The sequence below is a fragment of the Dryobates pubescens genome, chromosome 4 (assembly GCF_014839835.1).
Source record: "Dryobates pubescens isolate bDryPub1 chromosome 4, bDryPub1.pri, whole genome shotgun sequence".
In the NCBI taxonomy this organism is placed as follows: Eukaryota; Metazoa; Chordata; class Aves; order Piciformes; family Picidae; genus Dryobates; species Dryobates pubescens.
This window is the reverse complement of record NC_071615.1, coordinates 40,459,786-40,481,510: the sequence shown is the minus strand read 5'-3', so window position 1 is coordinate 40,481,510 and position 21,725 is coordinate 40,459,786. Positions and strand designations below refer to the sequence as shown.

The window sequence follows — 21,725 nt, the reverse complement described above, 5'->3', positions numbered from 1 at the left end:
CTCCCCGCATTAACACTGGGATAAGAATTTATTCAAATGCTAGGAGATTGTAACCCTACCTCCACAATTTTTTGAACTCAATTAGATATTAAAGTCTCTAGCTTCTTTCTAGCAGTTATGTGGTAGCAACGAAAGGAAAATCCCAGACCCTATTTAAGCTAAAATTCATCTTCAAAAGCCTGCTGAAATTAAGCTTTTGTTCCTAGGCTTCCTCTTTGTCTGTTCCTTGTATTCAACCCTGAAAGTTTCTAGAGCCCTGGTTGTCTTTCCTGGGTTTAATCCAATCCTGATGGAGGCTGAGAGGAGCCTTTGTCCCCTTCATCCCCTCCTTTCTCAATGGACTGCTCTAACCCAAACTCAAGCTAAACTACACTAAATCCAAGCCACCGACAACATTTCTTTTCTATCTGACTACAAATCACTTTTACTCTGTGTAGTGCATCATAATGAGCACCTTGAAAATACATTAGGGGATGTTTTTCCAGAGCAATTCCAGTCTAAAAATGTTAACTATATTTGTCTCAGCTGGATTAACTGTACTGAAGAGGATGCAGCAGTCTTACTCTAGTATATCAGTTTGGTTTTACTTTTCTCTGAGTGGTTAGGCATAAGGATTCATCACTGATGCGTGTGCCTACAACATTTTGGATGAAAATAAGAACTGATGTGCAGGTTGTCTTCCCTGCTGGTAGCAGGGCTGTATCAGCATGATACATATTCTCCCTTGCTACCTTCTCACATCCTCACAAAAGACCAGCAGAATTTTTTTTACAAAGTATTTATATTAAAAAAAAAAAATAATGCACAGATACCATCAGGGAGAAAGACATCATTGAGCTCAGTGCTTTTGCACCACCATGTAGTTTAGAATTTTGCCTTGAAATATCTGAAAAATAGAAATCTTGGTTCAAAGTCCAGTGTTTGTTCCTGTGTACAGAATATTATTTGCCTGCAGGGTTTACCTTGAACAATAATTCCGCATTCAAGGTCTGATGTGACTGTTCTACATATAATCTCATTATTTTCCCAAAAGAGTGAGTAAGAATGTAAATATGAAAGAGCTATGTTTTTAGAAACCACACATTTTGTTACTAGTGTTTCTGAGCTGTCTTGAACCTAACCCAGCCTGCTGTGAACATTGGAATAGAAATCCACCTGGGCAAAACCTTACTGCATAGTAGTATGAGATCCAGTTCCCAGAAACTCAGTCCCTCTAGCCAGTAGGCTGCCTCTGAAAGGGTGATAACTTGTCTTTCAAGGATAAGCATTTAGAAATTTAATTATTTAATCTATAGACTCTGTAGAAAGGTTCTTCTTCACACAGCTGTTCTCTCTGGCAGGATCTTCCTTGATATTTGGTAAGCCAGACATGTTTTTTTACCTACCTTGCTATCCCTGTTAGGCAATCTCTAGTATTGTGCATTTCTTAGTGGATTACACTATATTTAGTTATCTTCTTACTTGCAGACAGAAAAACCTCATGTTATCTCTACTGATTCATTTTTTTAGTAGACCAATTTATGAAGCACAATTTGTGCTTCCTAAATTCTCTGCCTAGGATTTAGCACACATGCCAGTGGCACACAATGCTTGGCATCCCTAAGACCAGCTTCTGTGGTGTCACACCCCTGAAAACCATGGAAATAATGGAAAGCATTTCTGAATTACATCCTTACCCAATACTAGAAACCTGGCCACTGTTTTGCAGAAACTATAGCAAGAGAAATTATTCATCCTATGAAGAAGTCTTTTTATTATTGGTTTGTTTTGCTTTTCCCCAGAATATTTCATATTAACTTTATATAAGCATCCCTCTGTAACAAGCTGGTTTACAAGGGAAGAACTGTGTTTCATCCTGGGCTCATGTGCAACTATTTCCTCAGTTAACACATCTCTCCATTCCCAGTAAGATTGGATCATTGTACCTCTAGTATTTCACAAGGATTTGTTGCAGTTTTGATGAATTGAAAAGACAGCATCTTCTCTACCGCAGAGTCCTTTGCCCCACAAAGTATAAAACGACCACACTATAATAAATAATAAATATACAGTACAGCTTCCTTAGGCAGATTCCAAGAATTTTATATGCTGTAATTTAATCCTCAGAAAAACTGGAGGATATTAAGTGAACTAAACTGTCTTAGAAATCTCTGATTTGGGCTGCTCTTTGATGTTTATATCTGAAAGTCCTTTGATGCCTTAAAATTGTTTCAGAAATTACCCCCCCCAAAAAAAAAAAAAAATCAGGACTTTGTAAATCATTTTGTGATTACATAAATGACAATATGGTGATGAATGGCACAAAATTTACAAAAATGGATCATTTCTCTGAATATTAAGTGAATTGAAAGGCCAAGACTGTCTAGTATGAGCTCCTCGATCCTTAAAGATCCTTTGGCATTCCAGATACACAATGAAACAAAAATAACGTAGCCTTATTATGAGCACCTTTCCACATCTGCAATCCTGTTACACAATAAACTCTTGTTCTTTTGTAGCAAGATTGCACTGGTTCTTTTTCTTTCTTTCTTTTTCATTATTAATTTGAAACATGTGGGGAGGGGGTAATCCAGTAAGCCATAGGCATTTCATATCAGAGCTTTCATGCAATCACATGTAACGTCAACCATCTGGATGGAAGGATGGACAGAACGTTGTTTATATCAATAGAGTGTGAGTTACAGCAAGGAGCAGAAACAGTAGAGTTCAAATTAACATTATGTATTTATGTATTTATTTATTTGTAATATTTATGTTATATATATACACACACACACCCCTATGAACATAATGCTAATACCATGCTTGAACATAGGCCCATTGATGGAATTAGCTGGTTTTGTTATTAAATAAAAGAGCAATAACTATGACATAAGAATGTTTGTTGTGTTTGTAACACTTTGAATACGTAGCACTGCTTGTAAGTGGGTATGTGAAACATAACAGAGAACAAGTTGTATATTCACACATGTGCAAAAAGATTTCTTTCAGCAACATGTTTTTCTGATTGGTAAATAAATCCCCACTTGAAATGCCACAAAAGTAGTGATTAGGTAGACAACTAAAAGATAATCATTTTCAAATCAGATGCCTGCTTTTGTTTTGAGCGAAGATAAAACACTAACTCTGGCAGCATATTCATTTATTGTGCATTTTCAAAGTCAACATTAAAATTAAATTACAGTGTTTGGAGGAGGGGGGTGGGGAGGGGAAAGACATCTGAAAGAAATAGAAACTATTTATAATTTTACTTTTTTGATGTCAAAAGATATCCCAGAGGAAAGCCTTAAGGGTATAAATTCTCCTCAGACTTACAGCAAAGGCATGCAGGGTTTTTTAAGATGCATAATCCTGTATCAAAGTTTTGTGCAAAACTGATAAAAATCCAAGAGTTCATGCATCTAAAAGATTAAAACCAATGACCAATGCAAACATCTAAAATTATTTACAGTCCTGTGAAATCCAAACTCCATGCATGTGGAGTGCTCTGTTGTAAAAACTGCAGTTCAGTCTGGAATTGTATACAATAGAAGCAGAGAGGAAAGTATATGACATGCAACAACTTACCCTGTATAGCCCAAACTAGTGAGTTTCCACTCTAGGTAAAACATCATCTGATCATTAAGACAATTCTGTGCTGATATTTTCTTTTAATATAGCCCAAACTAGTGAGTTTCCACTCTAGGTAAAACATCATCTGATCATTAAGACAATTCTGTGCTGATATTTTCTTTTAATGCAGCATTCCAGTTCTTTCTTTTCTGTTCTCTATGACTGACTGAATAGGAACAAGGAATCGAGGAACAATAGGAACCTTGGAATAGGAACAATAGGAACCTTGGAATCAAGGTGAGAATCTGAACATTGAAATTACATTTTGGTTGATTGAATAGTTTTGTAAATCAGCCATTAAAAGAGGTACTTCTTTAGATAGTTACTAGCTTGACTGCTTGAATCCTTAGGGAATTTTTGGCTGCTTGTCAGTAGTAAGCATTCTAAACAGCCCCCTGACTTTTACATTCATTACTTCATTTGAAAGAACTTAAGCCACAAGCCAGAAAATCACTTAAGCACTTCATAACTTTGCATTCTTATTGTCCTTGAAGTAAATGGGACTACTTCTGTATCTATGAACACAAATAAGTGTTTTGTCTTTTTGTGACATAATCATTGACTAAAACCCCCAGACCTATTGTACCAAAACATTCTGCTGTATTTCACGTGTATTTTCTCAGATGCTGCAACTGCAAATAGAATAAAGGGGTTTATTGTCCATCTGGCCTAAAAAACTCACTGTGGAAACCTTTTCTGAACCCGAGGACAAGGGGACATGCTATCACCTCCTGTTGGGAGGAAGCATGCTCTTTCAAAGGAAAAAGGCATCAGGGTTCAGAACACTGGGTGCCAAGAATTGCAGGATCATAGAAATACTGTTTGCAGGGGACCTTTGCGGGTCTCTCAGACACAAAGCTTACTTTTGCTAGCTCTAGATGAGGTCAGACATATCTTAGTGCTGTCTTGTCTAGAAAACTTTCAAGGACGAAGATTCCCTCTTCCAGTGTTGCGCTACCTGTTTGCCACAATTAAAATATTTCTGCCTTTGCATCTCCCCTTCTAGTAGCTACAGGTTTCTAGGTTGCTAATAGGTCATTTCTTAGCTTCATCTTTGTCAGACTAAACAAGTCCAACTCCTTCAGTGTCTCTTCATGATCATCTTCAAAGTGGATCACTGCAAACTCTTATTTCTCAGTATCCCTCAGGTACCGGAGGGCTCCAAATCAGGGTTTGTTTTCCTTATACAGCTTCATCAGTGCCAAGCAGTGGACAATAGTATGTTCATCTGATCTGCTCCCATGCCCCCTCAAATGAGTCCAATACATGATTCTCTCTGTAGTCTCTTACAACCCTGTCTTTTTCAGGGGACTTCACTCATTTCCCAGCCTGCAGTGATGCATTATGTTGTTCTGCTCCAGGCTGAAAATTCTCATGAGATATATGTCACTCCAGTTCTCAAGAACACTCTGAATTGAGGTTTCTTCATGATAACCTTTCCTCTTTATTAGCATTGTCTAAGGTTTGCCTTTAGACATATTCTCTGTTACCATCTCAGTTGTTGCTGGAAATACTGAACAGTAGAGTCCCAGCACCAAACCACAGAGCATTTTGCTCATTATCAGCTGGAATACAAATCATGGATTTTGCCACCCTTTTCCTGGTTTAGTAAAGCAGATAATCAATGCATCTGAGAAGTTGTTCTTCCAGTCTGTATTCCCTCAGCTTCCACAGGGAATCTTTCTGGGGAGAGTGCCAAAAACTATCCTGAAAACCAAGTGTCTATTGCTTTCCTCCTGCCATTTAACATGTCATTTCATGATAGCAGGCGATGAAGCTGGCCAAGTATGATGTGTCCTTACAATGTCTATGCTAGTCATGCCTGATTTCTTTCATGTGTTTGGAGGTGGATTCCAAAGGGTCATGTTTTATGATCTTTGCAGTGATTAATGTGGCCTGTAATTGCACAAGTCCTCCCATCACTTTTCTTAAAGATAGGCATAGTGTGAGCTCTTTGTAATTGTAAGGCACCTTCACTGATCACCGCAGCTTTCTACAGAGGCAGTAACCTCGTAAGCCCTGCAGCAAGCCCGTTCAGTGTCCTGCGATGAATCTCATGTGGCTCTACAAGTTTGAAAACTCTTTCAGTAATGATTGCCTTCTTCCTACTAAAAGGCACTAGTCATAGTATCCTAGTGTCAAAGTATCATAGTATCAGTCAGGGTTGGAAGAGACCACAAGGATCATCCAGTTCCAATGCCCCTGCCATGGGCAGGGATACCTCACACTAGATCAGGCCGGCCAGAGCCTCATCCAGCCTGGTCTTAAACACCCCCAGGGACAGTGCCCCAACCACCTCTGTGGACAACCCATTCCAGGGCCTCACCACTCTCATGGTGAAGGCTGGAAGCTCTCACCTCCAGCCTGAATCTCCCCACCTCCAGCTTCATTCCATTCCCCCTAGTCTTATCACTACCTGAGATCCTGAGAAGTCCCTCCCCAGCCTTCTTGTAGGCCCCCTTCAGATACTGGAAGGCCACAATTAGGTCCCCTCAGAGCCTTCTCTTCTCCAGACTGAACAGCCCCAACTCCTTCAGTCTGTCCTCACAGGAGAGGTGCTCCAGCCCTGTGCTCATCCTCGTGGCCCTTCTCTGGACACACTCCAGCATGTCCATATCCCTCTTGTAATAGGGGCTCCAGAACTGGATGCAGTACTCCAGGTGGGGTCTCACCAGAGCTGAGTAGAGGGGGAGAATCACCTCCCTTGACCTGCTGGCCACACTTCTCTTGATGCAGCCCAGGATCTGATTGGCTTTCCAGGCTGCAAGTGCACATTGAGAGCTCATGTTGAGCTTCTCGTCCACCAGCACCCCCAAGTCTCTCTCCTCAGGGCTGCTTTCCAGCCAGTCACTGCCCAGCCTGGATTTGTGCCTGGGATTGCCTCGACCCAGATGCAGGACCCTGCACTTGGTCTTGTTGGACCTCATGAATTTGGCTTGTGCCCACCTCTCCAGCCTGTCAAGGTCCCTCTGGATGGCATCCCTTCCCTCCAGATGTCTGCTGCCCTAGTCCAGACAGAGGTGTGAGATTGGGATTTTCCTGTGAAAACTGTGAGAAAAAAAGATGAGGTCTGCTTCAACCTTTTCTGTGTCATCACTCATTATGCAGTCTACTTCTTCAAACTCACATTTTTCCTGAGGTTTATTTTGCAACTAACATCTAGAGAGTTTTCTGTCATTACCTCTTGTGTCCCTGACTATTTTTAGCTCTGATAAGATATTTGTCTTCAAATTCTTGTCCCTAAACACCAAGGAAAAGTACTGTAATTGTGCCTTTGCAGGTGCTTTCTTTCCATTTCTTGCATGTTCCGTTTGTGCCTTAGTTCATCAGAAGGTTCCTGTTAGACCAAAAGGAGAGTTAGTTAGAGGTCTTAGACTGGTCAAGTGCAGGCATACACTGGTCCTTGAAGACTTAAAAGCAGAACTGAGGAAGGATTTCCATATGCTAATATATATAATAATATATGGGGAAGGGGAAGGGGAAGGGGAAGGGGAAGGGGAAGGGGAAGGGGAAGGGGAAGGGGAAGGGGAAGGGGAAGGGGAAGGGGAAGGGGAAGGGGAAGGGGAAGGGGAAGGGGAAGGGGAAGGGGAAGGGGAAGGGGAAGGGGAAGGGGAAGGGGAAGGGGAAGGGGAAGGGGAAGGGGTGGGTTCTTGCAGCTTCATGGTGCTTTTCTGTAAGTGGTCTGCTTATGAAACATGAAAAAGAAAATAGGAAATGGTGGCAGAGAAAACCAGGAAAGTCCAACTTCTGGACAGGACCCACTGGGCATTCTTGTCTTCTTTTCTGAGTCACTGTTGGAAAAATTTTCTCAGCTGGAAAAAAATGAATGTTTATTTAAATGTTTGTATTCCTGTCCTCTTAAGTTCCTTTGTTTTTCCTAGATGTGGCTGTGAAGTTAAGATCAGCCAGATAACAATAAGTTCTATGAACCAAAAACACAACATCTGTGGTTTTAGTTGGAAAATGGTGTTACAAGATACTCCTCTTTTTTCATCCTCCTCAGCAGAATCATTTTGCAAAAGGGCTAATATGCATAACATGGCCAGTGGAAAATTCTCCTGAAACCATTGTCACTGGGAAGAACGTTGGGTTAAATATGTCTCTTAATAACTTTGTGTAATTACCTAGATATGGAATGGAATGGAATGGAATGGAATGGAATGGAATGGAATGGAATGGAATGGAATGGAATGGAATGGAATGGAATGGAATGGAATGGAAGGAATGGGATAGAATAGAATAGAATAGAATAGAATAGACCAGGTTGGAAGAGACCTTCAAGATCATCATGTTCAATCCATCATCCAACACCATCTAATCAACTAAACCATGGCACCAAGCACCCCATCAAGTCTCCTCTCAAACACCCCCAATGAGGGTGACTCCACCACCTCCCTGGGCAGCCCATTCCAATGGGCAATCACTCTCTCTATGAAGAATTTCTTCCTAACATCCAGTCTAAACCTTCCCTGGCACAGCTTAAGACTGTGTCCTCCTGTTCTGGTGCTGGTTGCCTGGGAGAAGAGACCAACCCTCACCTGTCTACAACCTCCCTGCAGGTAGTTGTAGACAGCAATGAATTTTATTTTACTCAATTATTAATATTAGTTTAATTATTGATTGGATAATAGGTTTGACTATTAAAGGCTATTTAAAAGAACTCTCTGTTTTCCCAGCTTCCTTAAAATATCCTTGCTATGTTTGCCTTTGAATAACAAAACAAATAATGCAATTAAGACAAATGTGTTTGAAAATATTCTGAAGAAATTAACCCTAGTACTAAAGAGTAAGTTCCAAAAAGAAAATTAAAGATACAAATTATGAGATTGCTTCAGAATGCATTAAGAAACTCCCTTTCAACACAAGCTTAGAGGAATGAGTCAAGAAATCCTGGAAAAAATCTCTCATAGCAATAAAGACTAAACCAAAACCACCATGGCTAATCTATGACATCCTAGCACACACCCTCTGCATGAATGCTGTGTACTACTATACATCAAGGTTTTAATTCACAGTGCTGAAAGTCTACCTGAGCTCAGTAAAATCAGATTTAGACGTGTCATTTTTGCTTTCTGAAAAGCAGAAAAGAAAACAGTTTTGCCCAATTAGTCAATATTTCTGGAGCTACGGTTAAAAGGGATTGTTCCATTCCTGACTTATTTTCTCTGGATCTGATCTCACAAATGAGATAATCCCATAGAGGTTTAGCATTGAAAGCAAAAGTGACTGATGTGACTTTCCCTTAGTTTGCAAACCAGGATTACCTAGCAATTAAAGAATTAAACTAGCAAACCAGTGATAATGGTCTTAGCTTTGCAGCTAATGTGTTTTGGTAATCCAATGCAAATAATCGAACCTACTCCTCTTCAGTTTACCTCTTCACAAGGCGATACACTTACATGTTCTGCAGGTGTATTATGTACATGCCTGTACTTGAAGTTTCAACCATTCTATGTGGTGTCTGGAAGGAAGTCCACATGAAAAAAACAAAGCAACAAAATAATATTACTTTCTACAGTTCACTTACTCTAGTGTTAGCGAAACTTGTCGGAGACAGGACCCTGTATGTACATGGGTAGCAGTAAATAATTGCAAGTCTTTTTAAAAGTAGTTAGCAGTAAACTAATTGCACATCCTTTTTTTAAGTGCTTACATAATAGCACTTGTGGTCTCGGGCTATTTCAAATGCAAGTCTGTGATTCACCACGTCTTTGTGCAAAACAATTGAAGCAACTGTTGCTCATCGTTAGCCTGAGGAAAATCCCTAAAGGAGGATGAGACTGTCTTATTCATGAATTCTCTGAAGTTGGGCAAATCTGAAGGAGAGGATATGAAGAAACTGTGCTAAGATCAGTGAGTTTACAAAGTGAGTGGAGTATGAGTCCTCATTCCTCACTCTCTAGCCTTTAAACATGTGCTCGGATGCACTTTTTTATTTACTATTTACTTTTCACATGTAATACTTGCATATTCTTTTATTTACTATTGTGCCCTCAAACCACTGTGTCCGTGAGTAGCACTACAATAGTTGATACAACTTTTAGGTTCAGCCCGTGTTATATTATCCCTTCACTGAACAGAATTTGAAATTAGAAAAACTAAACCAATTTACAGTCCAAAGATCTCTGTGCCTTATCTGTTTGTGATAACTTTCCCGGGACTAATTCTATCACCCTTCTAATTCGGCTCACCTCCCCTTCACGCCACCTCCACCAAGACAATGTGTGTACTCACAGCTCCTGTTTTCTCCTCTCCAAGTAGGCTATGACTCTCTTTAAACTTTCCTTTTATTAAAAGAGAGAGAGAGAGAGGGAGAGAGAGAGAGAGAAAGTAAAAATGCATCCCACCAGGGAAGAGAGGCTTCAAGTGGACTGTGGGGTCCATTGCAGATGCTCAGATCTCTGCAGGACTCAAATGTCTTCATGATAACCTGATACGTGGATAAAAGCCAGCAGGTAGATAATATGAGCCCATTTTCAGTATCTTTCATTTTTTTTCTTTACTAACGCAGTCAATCAATTCTTTCAGCACATGAGCCCTGTAGAAGTAAAACTGAAGTAGCCTTGGATTCATCTCTGTGCAGTTCACCTGCCTCCAATATACAAATCCAAAACTAGAAATATGAGCGAGAGGTCCTTTCTGAACGAGGCCGTGGTGAAGGGCTGCTGGTTTCTTACAAGACGGGAAATTCGTGTGAAGATTACCACAGAGCTAAACAGCTCACATTTCTCCATTCACTTCTTTCATTATCTGAAGTATTTTTTATTCCCCCGACAACTGTGCACATCTTTACTAACATTCGTCCTTAATTTATATCTCTGTGTCTTTAAACGAAATACTTGCCACTTCACTGATAAGGATCTCAAGTTACATTGCTTGGCTGATCGATCATAAATATTTATCTCATCTTTCATCCGCCGAGCACTTTTATATAACGCTTAACATTTAGAGCCCTTCAGCTAACTATTACTTTCGGATGCTCTCTCGAAGTCAGCACTTCTCTCACCACATGTTTTATAGCTCCTCTTTGTTTATTAGTTCATTCGCCAGGTGTTTTAATGAACGATATTTGTCATAAATAAGCAGGTATTCGAGCAACAATCTCTCTGTTGGCTAAGAAACCTCTTAGCTAGTAAGAAAAGCAGTTTCCCCACTCTTAGCTCTTTATTCAGCCTGAGGCGCACTATTACATCACGAAAACAGGCACAACGCCGTCCGTCACTTGCCGCAGCAGTGGCAGCGGTAGTGGATGCGACAGGATGAGGATAGGTTGGTTATGGGCCCGGAGGAAGGGCAGGGAGGGAAGATCTCCCTTTCTGCAGTAACGCCGGGTATCTAAAGTGCCTCTACGGCTCCCGGACCCGCTCCGGAGCTGTCCAACGTAGCTCCGCTTCCGCTCACCTTCCGCAGTCCCCCGCGCAGCCAGCGCCCTGCCCAGCCTCCGCCTCTGACAGCCGCGGAGTCGGGGTGGAGCGCTGGCAGGGCAAGGGGGTGCGTGGTTCGCTCGCCGCGTTTTAAACGACGGCAGACTCTGGTCAGCGGTGGGAAATGTTTGCGATCCTGTAGGCAAACAGGAAGGATTTTCTAGGAGTGGGATCCTTCTCCCCCACCACCACCCTTTGATGTGATGGGCTTTGAAATGCCTTTGGAAATCAGAGGCTAATTAGACCCAAAGCGAGAGAGGCAACAACTCATGACAAAGGCAAAGATTAGGTTCTAGGGAGGCAGCTCCGAAGTGATGGCCGCTCCCAAACGAGCCGAGCACAAATCGTGGGCCAAAGAAAATCGATCTGATTCAGCATGGGTGTGTCTGACACCGCCAGGGATGGCCAGGGCCAGGCTATTTATTTAGAGACAGTCTGTGGTTTGGGAGGGTGAAGACACAACTTCTAACCCCTTCCAGCTTCCCAAGACAAAAGCAAAACAATCGCCAGTGCCCGTCCCCAAGGAAACCTTGGTCAAAGAAAGGTATTCAGAAGTGTCGGGTGTGCGGGTGTGTTTGTTCGCATTTCACGGTATTTTGCAGCCACGTTGATTCCTTCATGCACCGCCAGTAGCTGGCACAGCTCTACCAAAGGTGTGAGGGCAGCCCTGCCCCGACTAGGACGAGCTTATCCTTGTCTCATGGGCAGGAGGAAGGAATTTCAATGCAAGTGCTTTGAGATTGCTTGAACCTAAATGAGCTTTTAGAAGCAGCCTTTTACTGGGAAGATGTTTGAACCTTAACTGAAGGAGATTTAGAGGGAATGGAGAGGCGATTCCAACAGTTACTACGGGGAATGCAATATCGGGTCCCCTACAATGCTTACTTAGGCTAATGGAGGTCCTGTCATTCAGCAACCATTGCGCTGGGATACAGAGTAAACATTCCCCGGTGACCCCCTGCGTGCAGGTCCCCTCTTCAGGACATCATTAAAAGCATACACGCACTTGCCTGACATCAATTGTTAGACTGGCTCTCAGGGTTCAGAGATCCCGACAGAAAACAAGGAAAACAAGCCCAGTGGAGACCCGGCTCTGCGCCTGCGGGCTTTAAAGAGCCTGAAAATCGTTTGGTTGCGGGTGTGTAAGAAGAGACAAAAGTGCTCAGCAGGTAAGAGCGCAGGGTTTTGCCAAGAAGGAACTGTCCTTGATCGCTGTGACAGGATTGACTCACAGGGGATTCCTCTCTCGGGGGCATCCACGCGTCCCCGAGGGGGCTGCCTGTCTCCTCTCATCAGCATCACGGCGAGAAATTTTACAGCCGCTCTTTCTAGTCCTGCTAATCCTGTTATCCGGGGGGTTATAAATATTAACGCTGATAGGGATGGGGATGGGGGACCAAATTAAGCCCTCTCTGAAGTAAGATGTCAGCCAGCCTCTTCCCAGCCCACCAGCGCCCGGACCTGCTGGATGAGCCGCACGGCAGAGTCCCGCAAGTGCCCTGCCCGGAGCAGCTGATGGGCGCCTCGGTGCTGGATTTCGTGGCCGACCTCTCTCTGGGCTCTCCCCAGGCCCCATCCCGGGCAGTGACGGGCCTGGGGCTCTGCGAGGTCACCTCCGGGTCTCCCTTCGAGGACAGAGCCCTGTCGCTCCGGGCGGGGATGGCCCAGGGGCTGCCCCTGCCTGCCTTCGGAGATGGAGATCCCGAAGACGAGGAAGAAGAGGAGGAAGTGGAGAGGATGCGCAGCGCTTCCCTCCTAGATAGACGCAGAAGAAAGCGGGTTATCACCTACGCCCAGCGCCAGGCTGCCAACATAAGGGAGAGGAAGAGGATGTTCAACCTTAACGAGGCGTTTGATCAGCTGAGGAAGAAGGTGCCCACCTTCGCCTACGAGAAGAGACTCTCCCGGATAGAGACATTACGCCTGGCCATAGTGTACATCTCCTTCATGACTGAGCTCCTGGACGGCTGCAGCAGGCAGAAGGCGGGTTAGGGAGAGCTGGGAGCCAGACATCACCCACGGCACCAAGCAGGTGGCCCCGGGTGTCTCCCTGCTCTGGACGGAGAGCCCTGGCTCCTGCCTTGGCTTCTCATATCGCAGCCACGTAGGTGTGGGATGCAAAACGAGGAGTGTTTAGGGAAGGGTGCTTGTGGGGTAGGAGGAGGGGTGGAGGAGAGGAGGGGTGGAGAGGCTGAGAGTGTGTAGATTTGCTAATAAATGTGATTTTTGTAATGGGAAGAGGGAGAAAAAAAAGGTCTGACGCAACCCCCTCTTGCTTTAAAACCTTTACAGTTTTGTTGCTTTCGAGAAAGGCTCGGCGGGGGCAGCAAAAGCATTCCAGTTTGCGGAACGGGTTTCCAGCGGGTTCCTCGCCTGCCCAGCTGCCTGCCAGGGACCAGGAATATCTCGGCATGCGCGCTTAACCCAGCGCTTTCTGCCTTATTAAAAAATTAACAACAATTCCGTTTTCATTGAAATCCAGCCTGCCAAGTCCATACCGTGTGTCACAGGGCCAGTAAAGCGGAACATCTGGACACAACCCTTTTGTTGTCACGATTTTCTTCCCGGGACCAGTTCCGTCCTTGTGTGGGGGCGGTCAGCGCCGTCGCTCGCACAGAACAGGGGCTGGCCGAGGAGGGCCCGGCGCTGTTTACCCGTGTATAGCTTGTCTCGGCACGACACGGCACGGCGATGATCAGGCGGAGCGGCAGCTCGAGACATCCCGCAGCATCCCCGGATGATGAGAAGCCGTCTGCGTTCATTTGAGAGAGAAATCTTATGGGCTTTGATTCCGGGGAAGTCTTTCTCCCTCACTGTATTTTTCTCTCCTTCTCCCTCAGTATGTTTCATTGCTGCAAGGAGACTGAATAAATAAATAAAACCTGAAAAGCCGGAGCAGGAGGGAAAAGGGAAGCCGGGGCCGGCCGCACCCTGGGGATGTAGACGGGGACAGGGTCCACCGCGGGTTGTCCGATCTTTGGCGTTATCTACCGGTAACTCACGGCCGCGTCTTCACAGGGGCGACAGCCGCGGAGAGCGGCAGCGGAGGGGGTGGCCGTGGCCGGGCTGGGAATGGGGCAAGGCCTATGGGGGTCTCCCCTAGAAGCCTCTCTGAGCCTTCCTGACAGGCCTTTGCCCTCCCGCTAGCCCTCGGCTCTTTCGATCCCGGCACTTTCCCTCGCTGCTGCCAGAAAAGACCTGGATTTTTTTCCCTACGTTTGCAGCAGACCTGCAGCAAACAGCCTGGTCATGGCCAGGTCCAGTCTGCGTTCCATTGAAAAGCTAATGTCCCATCCAGGGCAAAGGTTCTGCTGGACATCACAGGACAACTTCCATCTCCACTATATAAAATTGTAGGGATATTAGTGGCATCAAGGTTTGCTCTGGATGCAGGCTGGTGTGGCTACGATCTAATTCTCCCTGTAGTGTTTCTTTGATTTCTTCTCTCATATTTTGTCAGCTCCTTTGGTGATTCTTTTTCTCATTCCATTCACTTTAATGTTAGTATGAATTATCTAATATCCTGCATTAATATTCTGATATTCTTTCTCTTTTCACTTGTTTCCTTGGTTTGTTTTCCCACTTTTTATTGCTGACCACCCTGACCACACATTGCATATGCTCTCCAGTTGTCAGAATGCCTTTTTTTTGTTTCACCAAGAGGCAGCTGGATAGTTAACACAGCTGGATCCTCTCTAGAAACTAGGATATTTCACCTCTTCAGATGGTTTTGGGGTGTGGGTGTGTGTTTTGTTGGGTTGGGGTTTTGGTTTTTGGTTTGATTTGGTTTGGTTGGTTTTTTTTTCTCCTAAATATAAAGTTAGGAAAGTGACTAAGAATGAACAATATTCCAAAATCAACAACTGCTCACATGACTGTTACCACTGTCTCAAGCAAAATGATGAAGACAAGTTCTTCAAGGACAATGAAATACACAATTCAATATTCACTCCTTAGCACTTATTCTCTGTGATCTCTGCACTACTGTGCTTTCCACAGCATGATTATATATCTTTTCACATTTTTCTTTTCCATGCTCCTGCCACTGGAAAAAATTAGAACTCTATAGCACACAGAGTCTTAAGTTAAGAGATTCATACTGTAAACATGTCTGTAACGAATAATTCCAAAATGATTGGTTTTCTCTTCTTGGTTTAATAACAGAACATTGGAATTTGTTCAAGATTTTAAGTTTTTCTATACTTGTGTTAAAGGCTAGAGAAAAGCAGAAAAAAAAAATACAAATCAAAATCTGAATCTTCCATTATGCACTCTGATTTTTTTACAGATCACTGAAAATGTTGTAGCAGCAATACAGAACAGCAGTCCCATTTTCATATGAGCTACTGATTCTAAAAATAGCATTAGAAATTAAAAGTGCAGTTGTGGTATAAGCCAATGAACACAATACGCAAACAGCACAGATAAGGTAGTGGGATGCATTTCTTGTCACAGCACAGACTTTGGAGAAGCCTCTCCACCACACATTGATTTACAGGAGATGAGAACTTGATGTACAGGGACTTAATTTTGCATGATTCCTGCTTTTCCAAAACTGGCAAATATTTACCAGAATTATAATCTAGATGCAGTTTTTTCCTACACACCTGTGTTAAGCATGCTCTTATGCCCATGAAGACCTGAATGAAACAGCAAGAAATCATATTGACCCATCACTTGACCCATGTGGATGTGTTGAAGTCCTGGAAGCTCAGTCTGCTAAGACTGTTAACAAATTATGGAAACATTACAAACAAGATTCTTGTTCGAGTGGTATAACAGCTGTGGGGTCCCTTCCATCACCATCACCTCAATCCAAGATACCTGCATCCCAGTCTGTGGAATCACAGTGAAAACAAACAAACAAAAATGAACACCACCAAACCCAACAACCATTATGTCAGGCTTCAGAAGCCAGTGAAACCTGGGTCCTAATGAAATGACTGAAGAAGTGCTGCTAACTTCAGCAATGCTAGGATTTCACCCCATGTAGTGAAAGGCCCTCCCCTTGCACAGAAACCCTGCTCCCACCAAGGCTGAGGCCAATCCTGGTCCTTGGTCTCCCCAAAGCACCATGCCATTATCGCTGCATTAAGAACAAAAACTGACAGTGCCAATTACTTCTGGGAAAAGATAATAAGGGTTTTTTTAAAGCCTTAGAGTTGATTGATCATAGCCCATTTCTAGATCCTGGTCTGAGGCTGGTTTGTTTATATTCCTTTTGCCTGCTGAGAGCTGCCTTTTGGTAGAAATTTAAGTTCCCTTGAAGCTATCACATTACAATTAACATTTGGATGTGTAAAATGCCCAACCTCCCCTCCCCCCAATAAAAAAAAAGTCTAAATGAAATCATATTTGAGCAACATTTCCAAGTTTTCTAAGAGAAGCATAAATTATCAAATGGTTTTGCAATCTGTAGTCAGGCTGATCTTGCTTATAGTCATCAGCTCAACCTGAAAGCAGGTTTAAGCAAATTAGATTAGAACAAAATACTGTGATTAGCGCTGCAGACTCCTTCATCCACATCCTGATCAGCTCCTCTGGCCCCATGATTGGTGTTTATTATCACATTTGTCAGCATTTCCATTATAAACACTCCAATGTGGAGGGCTTATAACTCAGCTATAAAAATTCCCTCCAGGATGAAACTTGATAAGTGAAGTCTTAGTCAAATAATTCCTTTTTTTTTTTTGTCTTTCCCCTATTGCAAACTTTAAAATAAATTAGTTTTTGAAGTCATTAGGGTACTAAGTAAAAGTGATGGAAATTACTTCTTATTTGTTTTTGTTCTCCTTCAGATCATTGGTGCTTCTCAAGGAGATTTTCTATGTAACTCTTTTGGTCCTTTGAATGAACTTGGACCTTTGGGGATTATTATTTTTATTTTTTTTTAATTAAAAATAGCTGAAATACTGAGGCTTAAAATGTGACTGCTGTGCATTCTGGGTCCCTGTTTTCATAAGGACTTGCTGTTTTTACAAGGCTAGAATGCTACCAATCTGCAACAATGACAGCCGAGTTTTCCTACTTCTTAGTCAAGAGAACAATTGCAAAGGCAGACAGGTAGGCTGGTTATAGCTTCTTGTTGTCCAGTAAAAATGCTTCTCTTTTCTAAAAAATATTGCTACACATAATCAGTTCAGATTATTTTGTCTTAAACATCACTCCAAAAAGCAACCTTGCTTCAGAGATTGGAATGAACATCCATCACAGCAGAATAAAAGAGTTGACCCAATATAAATAACCGACCGCAATTGCCTTCAAAAGCTGGCTTCTCAAGAACTGCAGCTCAGGTGTTGTTTTAAAATTTGCCTGTATTTCACCCATATTCTTCTTTTTCCCCCCTCTGTCCTGAGTTCAGGGGCAAACTTTGGTTCAGCTGACAGTGAGTTTTAAGCCACAGACATTTTTCACAGACACCACTCCTCTGATCACCAGTCCATTTCAGTGGTTCTTACACAGGTGAAATTCCTATTCCTTTGAAGAAGCCAAAGTAGGGAGTAATCCTGTAATCTTCACTTTTGTATTGTCAGTTTTCACGTGAATGTATACTTGTAAGGACTGAAGTCTATGCAAATAGTTCTGTGCATTATGTTATCTTAGCATGGCGTATACTGCTCTCAGTGACTGCAGTGCTATTACCATGACTCAGACCATCTCTTCCTACAGTGAGGAATTTTGAATGGTTCCCACACAGAGTTATTGTAGTGCAGAAGGGCAGGCTTCACTATCATCACACAGGGCTTTGTTTCAAACCAAGGTAGTCAGGCACCCTGAGACACTGGACCTGTTTATGCTTTTGTCATACCTCTGCCATAATTTCAAAAGGAGAGATAAAGAGCCTCTATCTGGTTTAGGTTGGTCTCTTCTCCCAGGCAACCAGTACCAGAACAAGAGGACACAGTCTCAGGCTGTGTCAGGGGAGGTTTAGGCTGGAGGTTAGGAGGAAGTTTTACACAGAGAGAGTGATTGCCCACTGGAATGGGCTGCCTGAGGAGGTGGTGGGGTCACCGTCGCTGAGGGTGTTCAGGGCGAGGCTTGACAGGATGCTTGCTTGTATGGTTTAGTTGATTGGGTAGTGTTGGATGATAGGTTGGACACGATGATCTCGAAGGTCTCTTCCAACCTGGTTAATTCTATTCTATTCTATTCTATTCTATTCTATTCTATTCTATTCTATTCTATTCTATTCTATTCTATTCTATTCTATTCTGTCTCTCTTTGGCTCTGAAAATAGAGAAAAAAAACCAGTCATTGTCCATGTTACTTCCAGTTTCATTTGTTTTGCTCGTTCATCTTGCTCAGAGCTCTTCAGTGGTTCAAGGCAAGGTGCCGCATGCTATGATTTTCTTTGCAGCAAAAAAGGTTTCTGTGCATGGAGAGCCTTACCTATAGTAAGTGAACTGAGAGAAGAACTTAACTCAGGTGTTAATACTTTTCTTTGTAATATTGCTTACTTACTATACAGGCTTTGACTTTGTTAATGAATTTCAACCTTTTAAACTTGCAGTTCTCAGAGAAAAGAGTGGTGATTATAGCACAAAGGACACAGGAATAAATAGACCACAGCAAATGCCATCACTGCTTGAAAATTTCATGTTCACCTGGGATAGATGGTGTCTCTGATTTGGATGAAAGGAAGCTTTATAAAGACTTGCAAAACAACTGGTGATTTAGGGTCATTCACTTTCTGTGCGACTGAGACGAGATATCCTATAAAGATCCTGATTTCTTGGAGGTAACAAAGAGCATTAAATGGGATGAAACAAAGGGCACTAAAAAGTTGTTACCTGAAGCCATAGCCATTATTTTGGCCTTTGATGGTGAAATAGAGGTGTGTAGCTTCACTAGCCCTTTTCTCTTCAGCTGTGAGTAGTGATTACAGTGCACTCACTGCTTATATCCAGTGTTGCTGGAAAATTATATTGCATATTACAATGTTCTGAGATTCCTACTCAGGCTCTTTGGTGCCTGGTAAGGTTGCTTCTCTGTGGAAATCTGGGTGCAAAGAGGCCCACAGTGTATTGTTGGGTAAAATGCTAGCTGCAAAAAACACTTGGCCCAATATATACAGTGAGAGATTAGAAATATAAAGAAAAGTTTCAGTACACAGACAATACACAGAAACCTTTTCAGTCTTAAGGGAAGACCCAACAAAGCTTTGATGTCCCACTCTGATTCTAGAGCTGGTGGCTCTTGGAGCTGTCCTTTAATGCCTCCAGTGCTCTGCTCCTCTCTCTCCCCTGGTGAACAGAGGGTCCTTGAAATACAATTTCCCCTTTAAAACACATTTCTTTGAAAAATGAGTACAAAACCTGGTAGAGCTGGATCCAACCACAGCACATCAGATTTCATGTTGCAACAGTGTGCTACATTTTCTATTAAAGCTGGCGCCAGTGATCCCATTCTGCCATTCAGTCCACTCCGTGTGGTTGTATATTTTCTTAATGAGGATCTGAAATCAGCTCCCTTCACTTAACTGACAGCCTGCCAGAATTATGCCATCTTTCCAAATGCAGAGATCATATGATCCATCTGTTGTCTGCAGCCATTCAGGGGAAACATTTTCCAAAGAGAAATGTGGGTTGGCCCCAAAAGTATGTAATTATCCAAATGCTGAAGTGTTTCAGATGTTTCAAGGTGCTCTTGGACCTGCTCTTAGCCATCTAAGCTCCTATGAAGTCTTTTAGAATAATGTACATAACTAAGCCATTGAGTTGGCAGGAGATTTTCGGAGTGCAGGAATATTTTTTGAATTATTCTTGAATAGCTTTGAGCTGAATCAGAGATGTAGGGCTCAGGAATATAATCTGAGACATTTGGGAGTGCTTATATTTTGAGCAGTTCACATTTTTGGTTGTTAGTATTATCACATATAAACAAACAACAACAACAACCAAAAAAAACCCCACAATTAAAGAGCATTAAGCAAATATGCAAAAAAAAACCCTGCTTAAGTCTATTTTTAATTGGTTTAATGATATGCCAGAACACTGCAGTAACTGCAGCATCCTTGTCTCTCACAGCTCTTTTGTTATGGAGGAAAAAGAAAAGGAGGAAAAGAAAAGGAGAAAAAGTGGAAAAATGAGAGAAAGAAGAGTTAAAAAGAATAAAAATTTTAAAAGAGAAAGAAAAAGGAAAAGGAAAAGAAAAAGAAAAAAAATAAAGGCAAAAATGAAAGGAAAAAGATGACTGAGAGACTGTGAAATGAAAGGCTATCTCAGATCTTTCCCTGCCTTACTTGAAGATGCAAGAAATTAATTTTCTATTACATCTGAGCCAGTATAAATGTTCTTTTTAATATGTCTTGAATGTTGCAAAATATGATTAAAGCAATATCTTAGGTCTTCATCAGGTATCACCTCCATGACATACAGAAACCAAATTTTAATCATGAGCAAATGGAGCTTTCACCAAAGTACCAGTAATGGTGCCTGAACTGCTAAACCAAGCTTGGTAAGATGGAGTTCAAGGACTACTGCTGTAAACACTTTTACCAGCCCCAGGATATCAAATTGGAAGACATTCACATTTCCATTACTATATTCTGTCAACCACACATGGGCTGACAACAGCACAAGTCAATTCTCACAGTTATATATTCCACACATCTAGGATCTGAATGGTTACAAAATCCCCTCTCAAATCGCAACTGCCATACTGATAGACCAAATCACACACTGAGATCTTAACTGCATGGGGTTTGCCTTTGGAGAGAAGTGAGTTCTGTCAAGACTAAGATGGGAACACATGGTACTTATTGTATTTTAAAAATGCAAGTATATTTCTTGGGGGGGGGGGGGGGGGTGGAAATAATTCTTCATACTGTCTTGGAGAGCAGTGAAAGCATGAATTTTCAGTGCCCCATTGGCCAAACTCTTTGAAGGATACAGTGCATAAGCCAAATCTTTGACTGGAGGGGAATTTTGAGCATAAGATCCGTGTTTCTTGCCTCCAAGACAGAAAGGCATGCTAGGTACATGAGAATGGCACAGAAAGTGAAAAATCTGATGACAGCTTTTCCAATCCTGCTTCCCCTCGCAAAACATGGTTCTTGTGAAGATATGGGTCAATAGCATTGTTTATTGGGAGAATTTATCAATCCAATTTATCAATTCCATAGTACAGCAAAACCCAGTATCACCCCAAAGATGGAGTGTAACCTGAGAGATGAGAAGGAAAGGCTTTCTGCCCAAAGTCCTGTAATTTACTGAAAATATCCACTGACACCTTTTCTAATGAGAGGAGGTGTACATGGAGACTGGTAATGTTTGCCTTGAAGTGGCATGGTGGAAATGCAGGTGGCATCATGAAGGTTTCCTAGTCAGTGAAAAATCTAAGGAAAACACGAGCTACATTTGTTGTGGTTTCTTTCCAACCTATGTAATGCTACTACTACCTGTATGGCACTGCTTTCCCTCATCTGTATTGCAAAAGGAGTGATGTTGTCTGTGTCATTTGCAGTGCCACAGCTGTTACTGAGGGGTCACTAATCCATTCCCTTCAGCTGTGGTGCTCTGGCAGTAGTATCTATTCCACTATGGATTTCAGACAGTATTTTCTTATGCTTCTGAGCAAAGTTTAATAGCAACCTTTTGTCATGTAATATTTTCTAACTTTTATGGCTTAGGGAGCAGTGAAAATCTGTATTTGTTGCTTTGTTTTGTTTTGTTTTGTTTTCCTCAATGA

At 42.4% G+C, this 21,725-nt stretch overlaps 1 protein-coding gene across 1 annotated transcript; it reads left to right on the top strand.

Moving 5' to 3' along the window:
- The first annotated feature begins 12,458 nt into the window (after positions 1-12,458).
- On the top strand, positions 12,459-13,028 carry FERD3L (Fer3 like bHLH transcription factor). Its single transcript, XM_009900099.1, has one exon. It carries the CDS (start codon positions 12,459-12,461, stop codon positions 13,026-13,028), a length of 570 nt encoding a protein of 189 aa, XP_009898401.1.
- Positions 13,029-21,725: the final 8,697 nt, after the last annotated feature.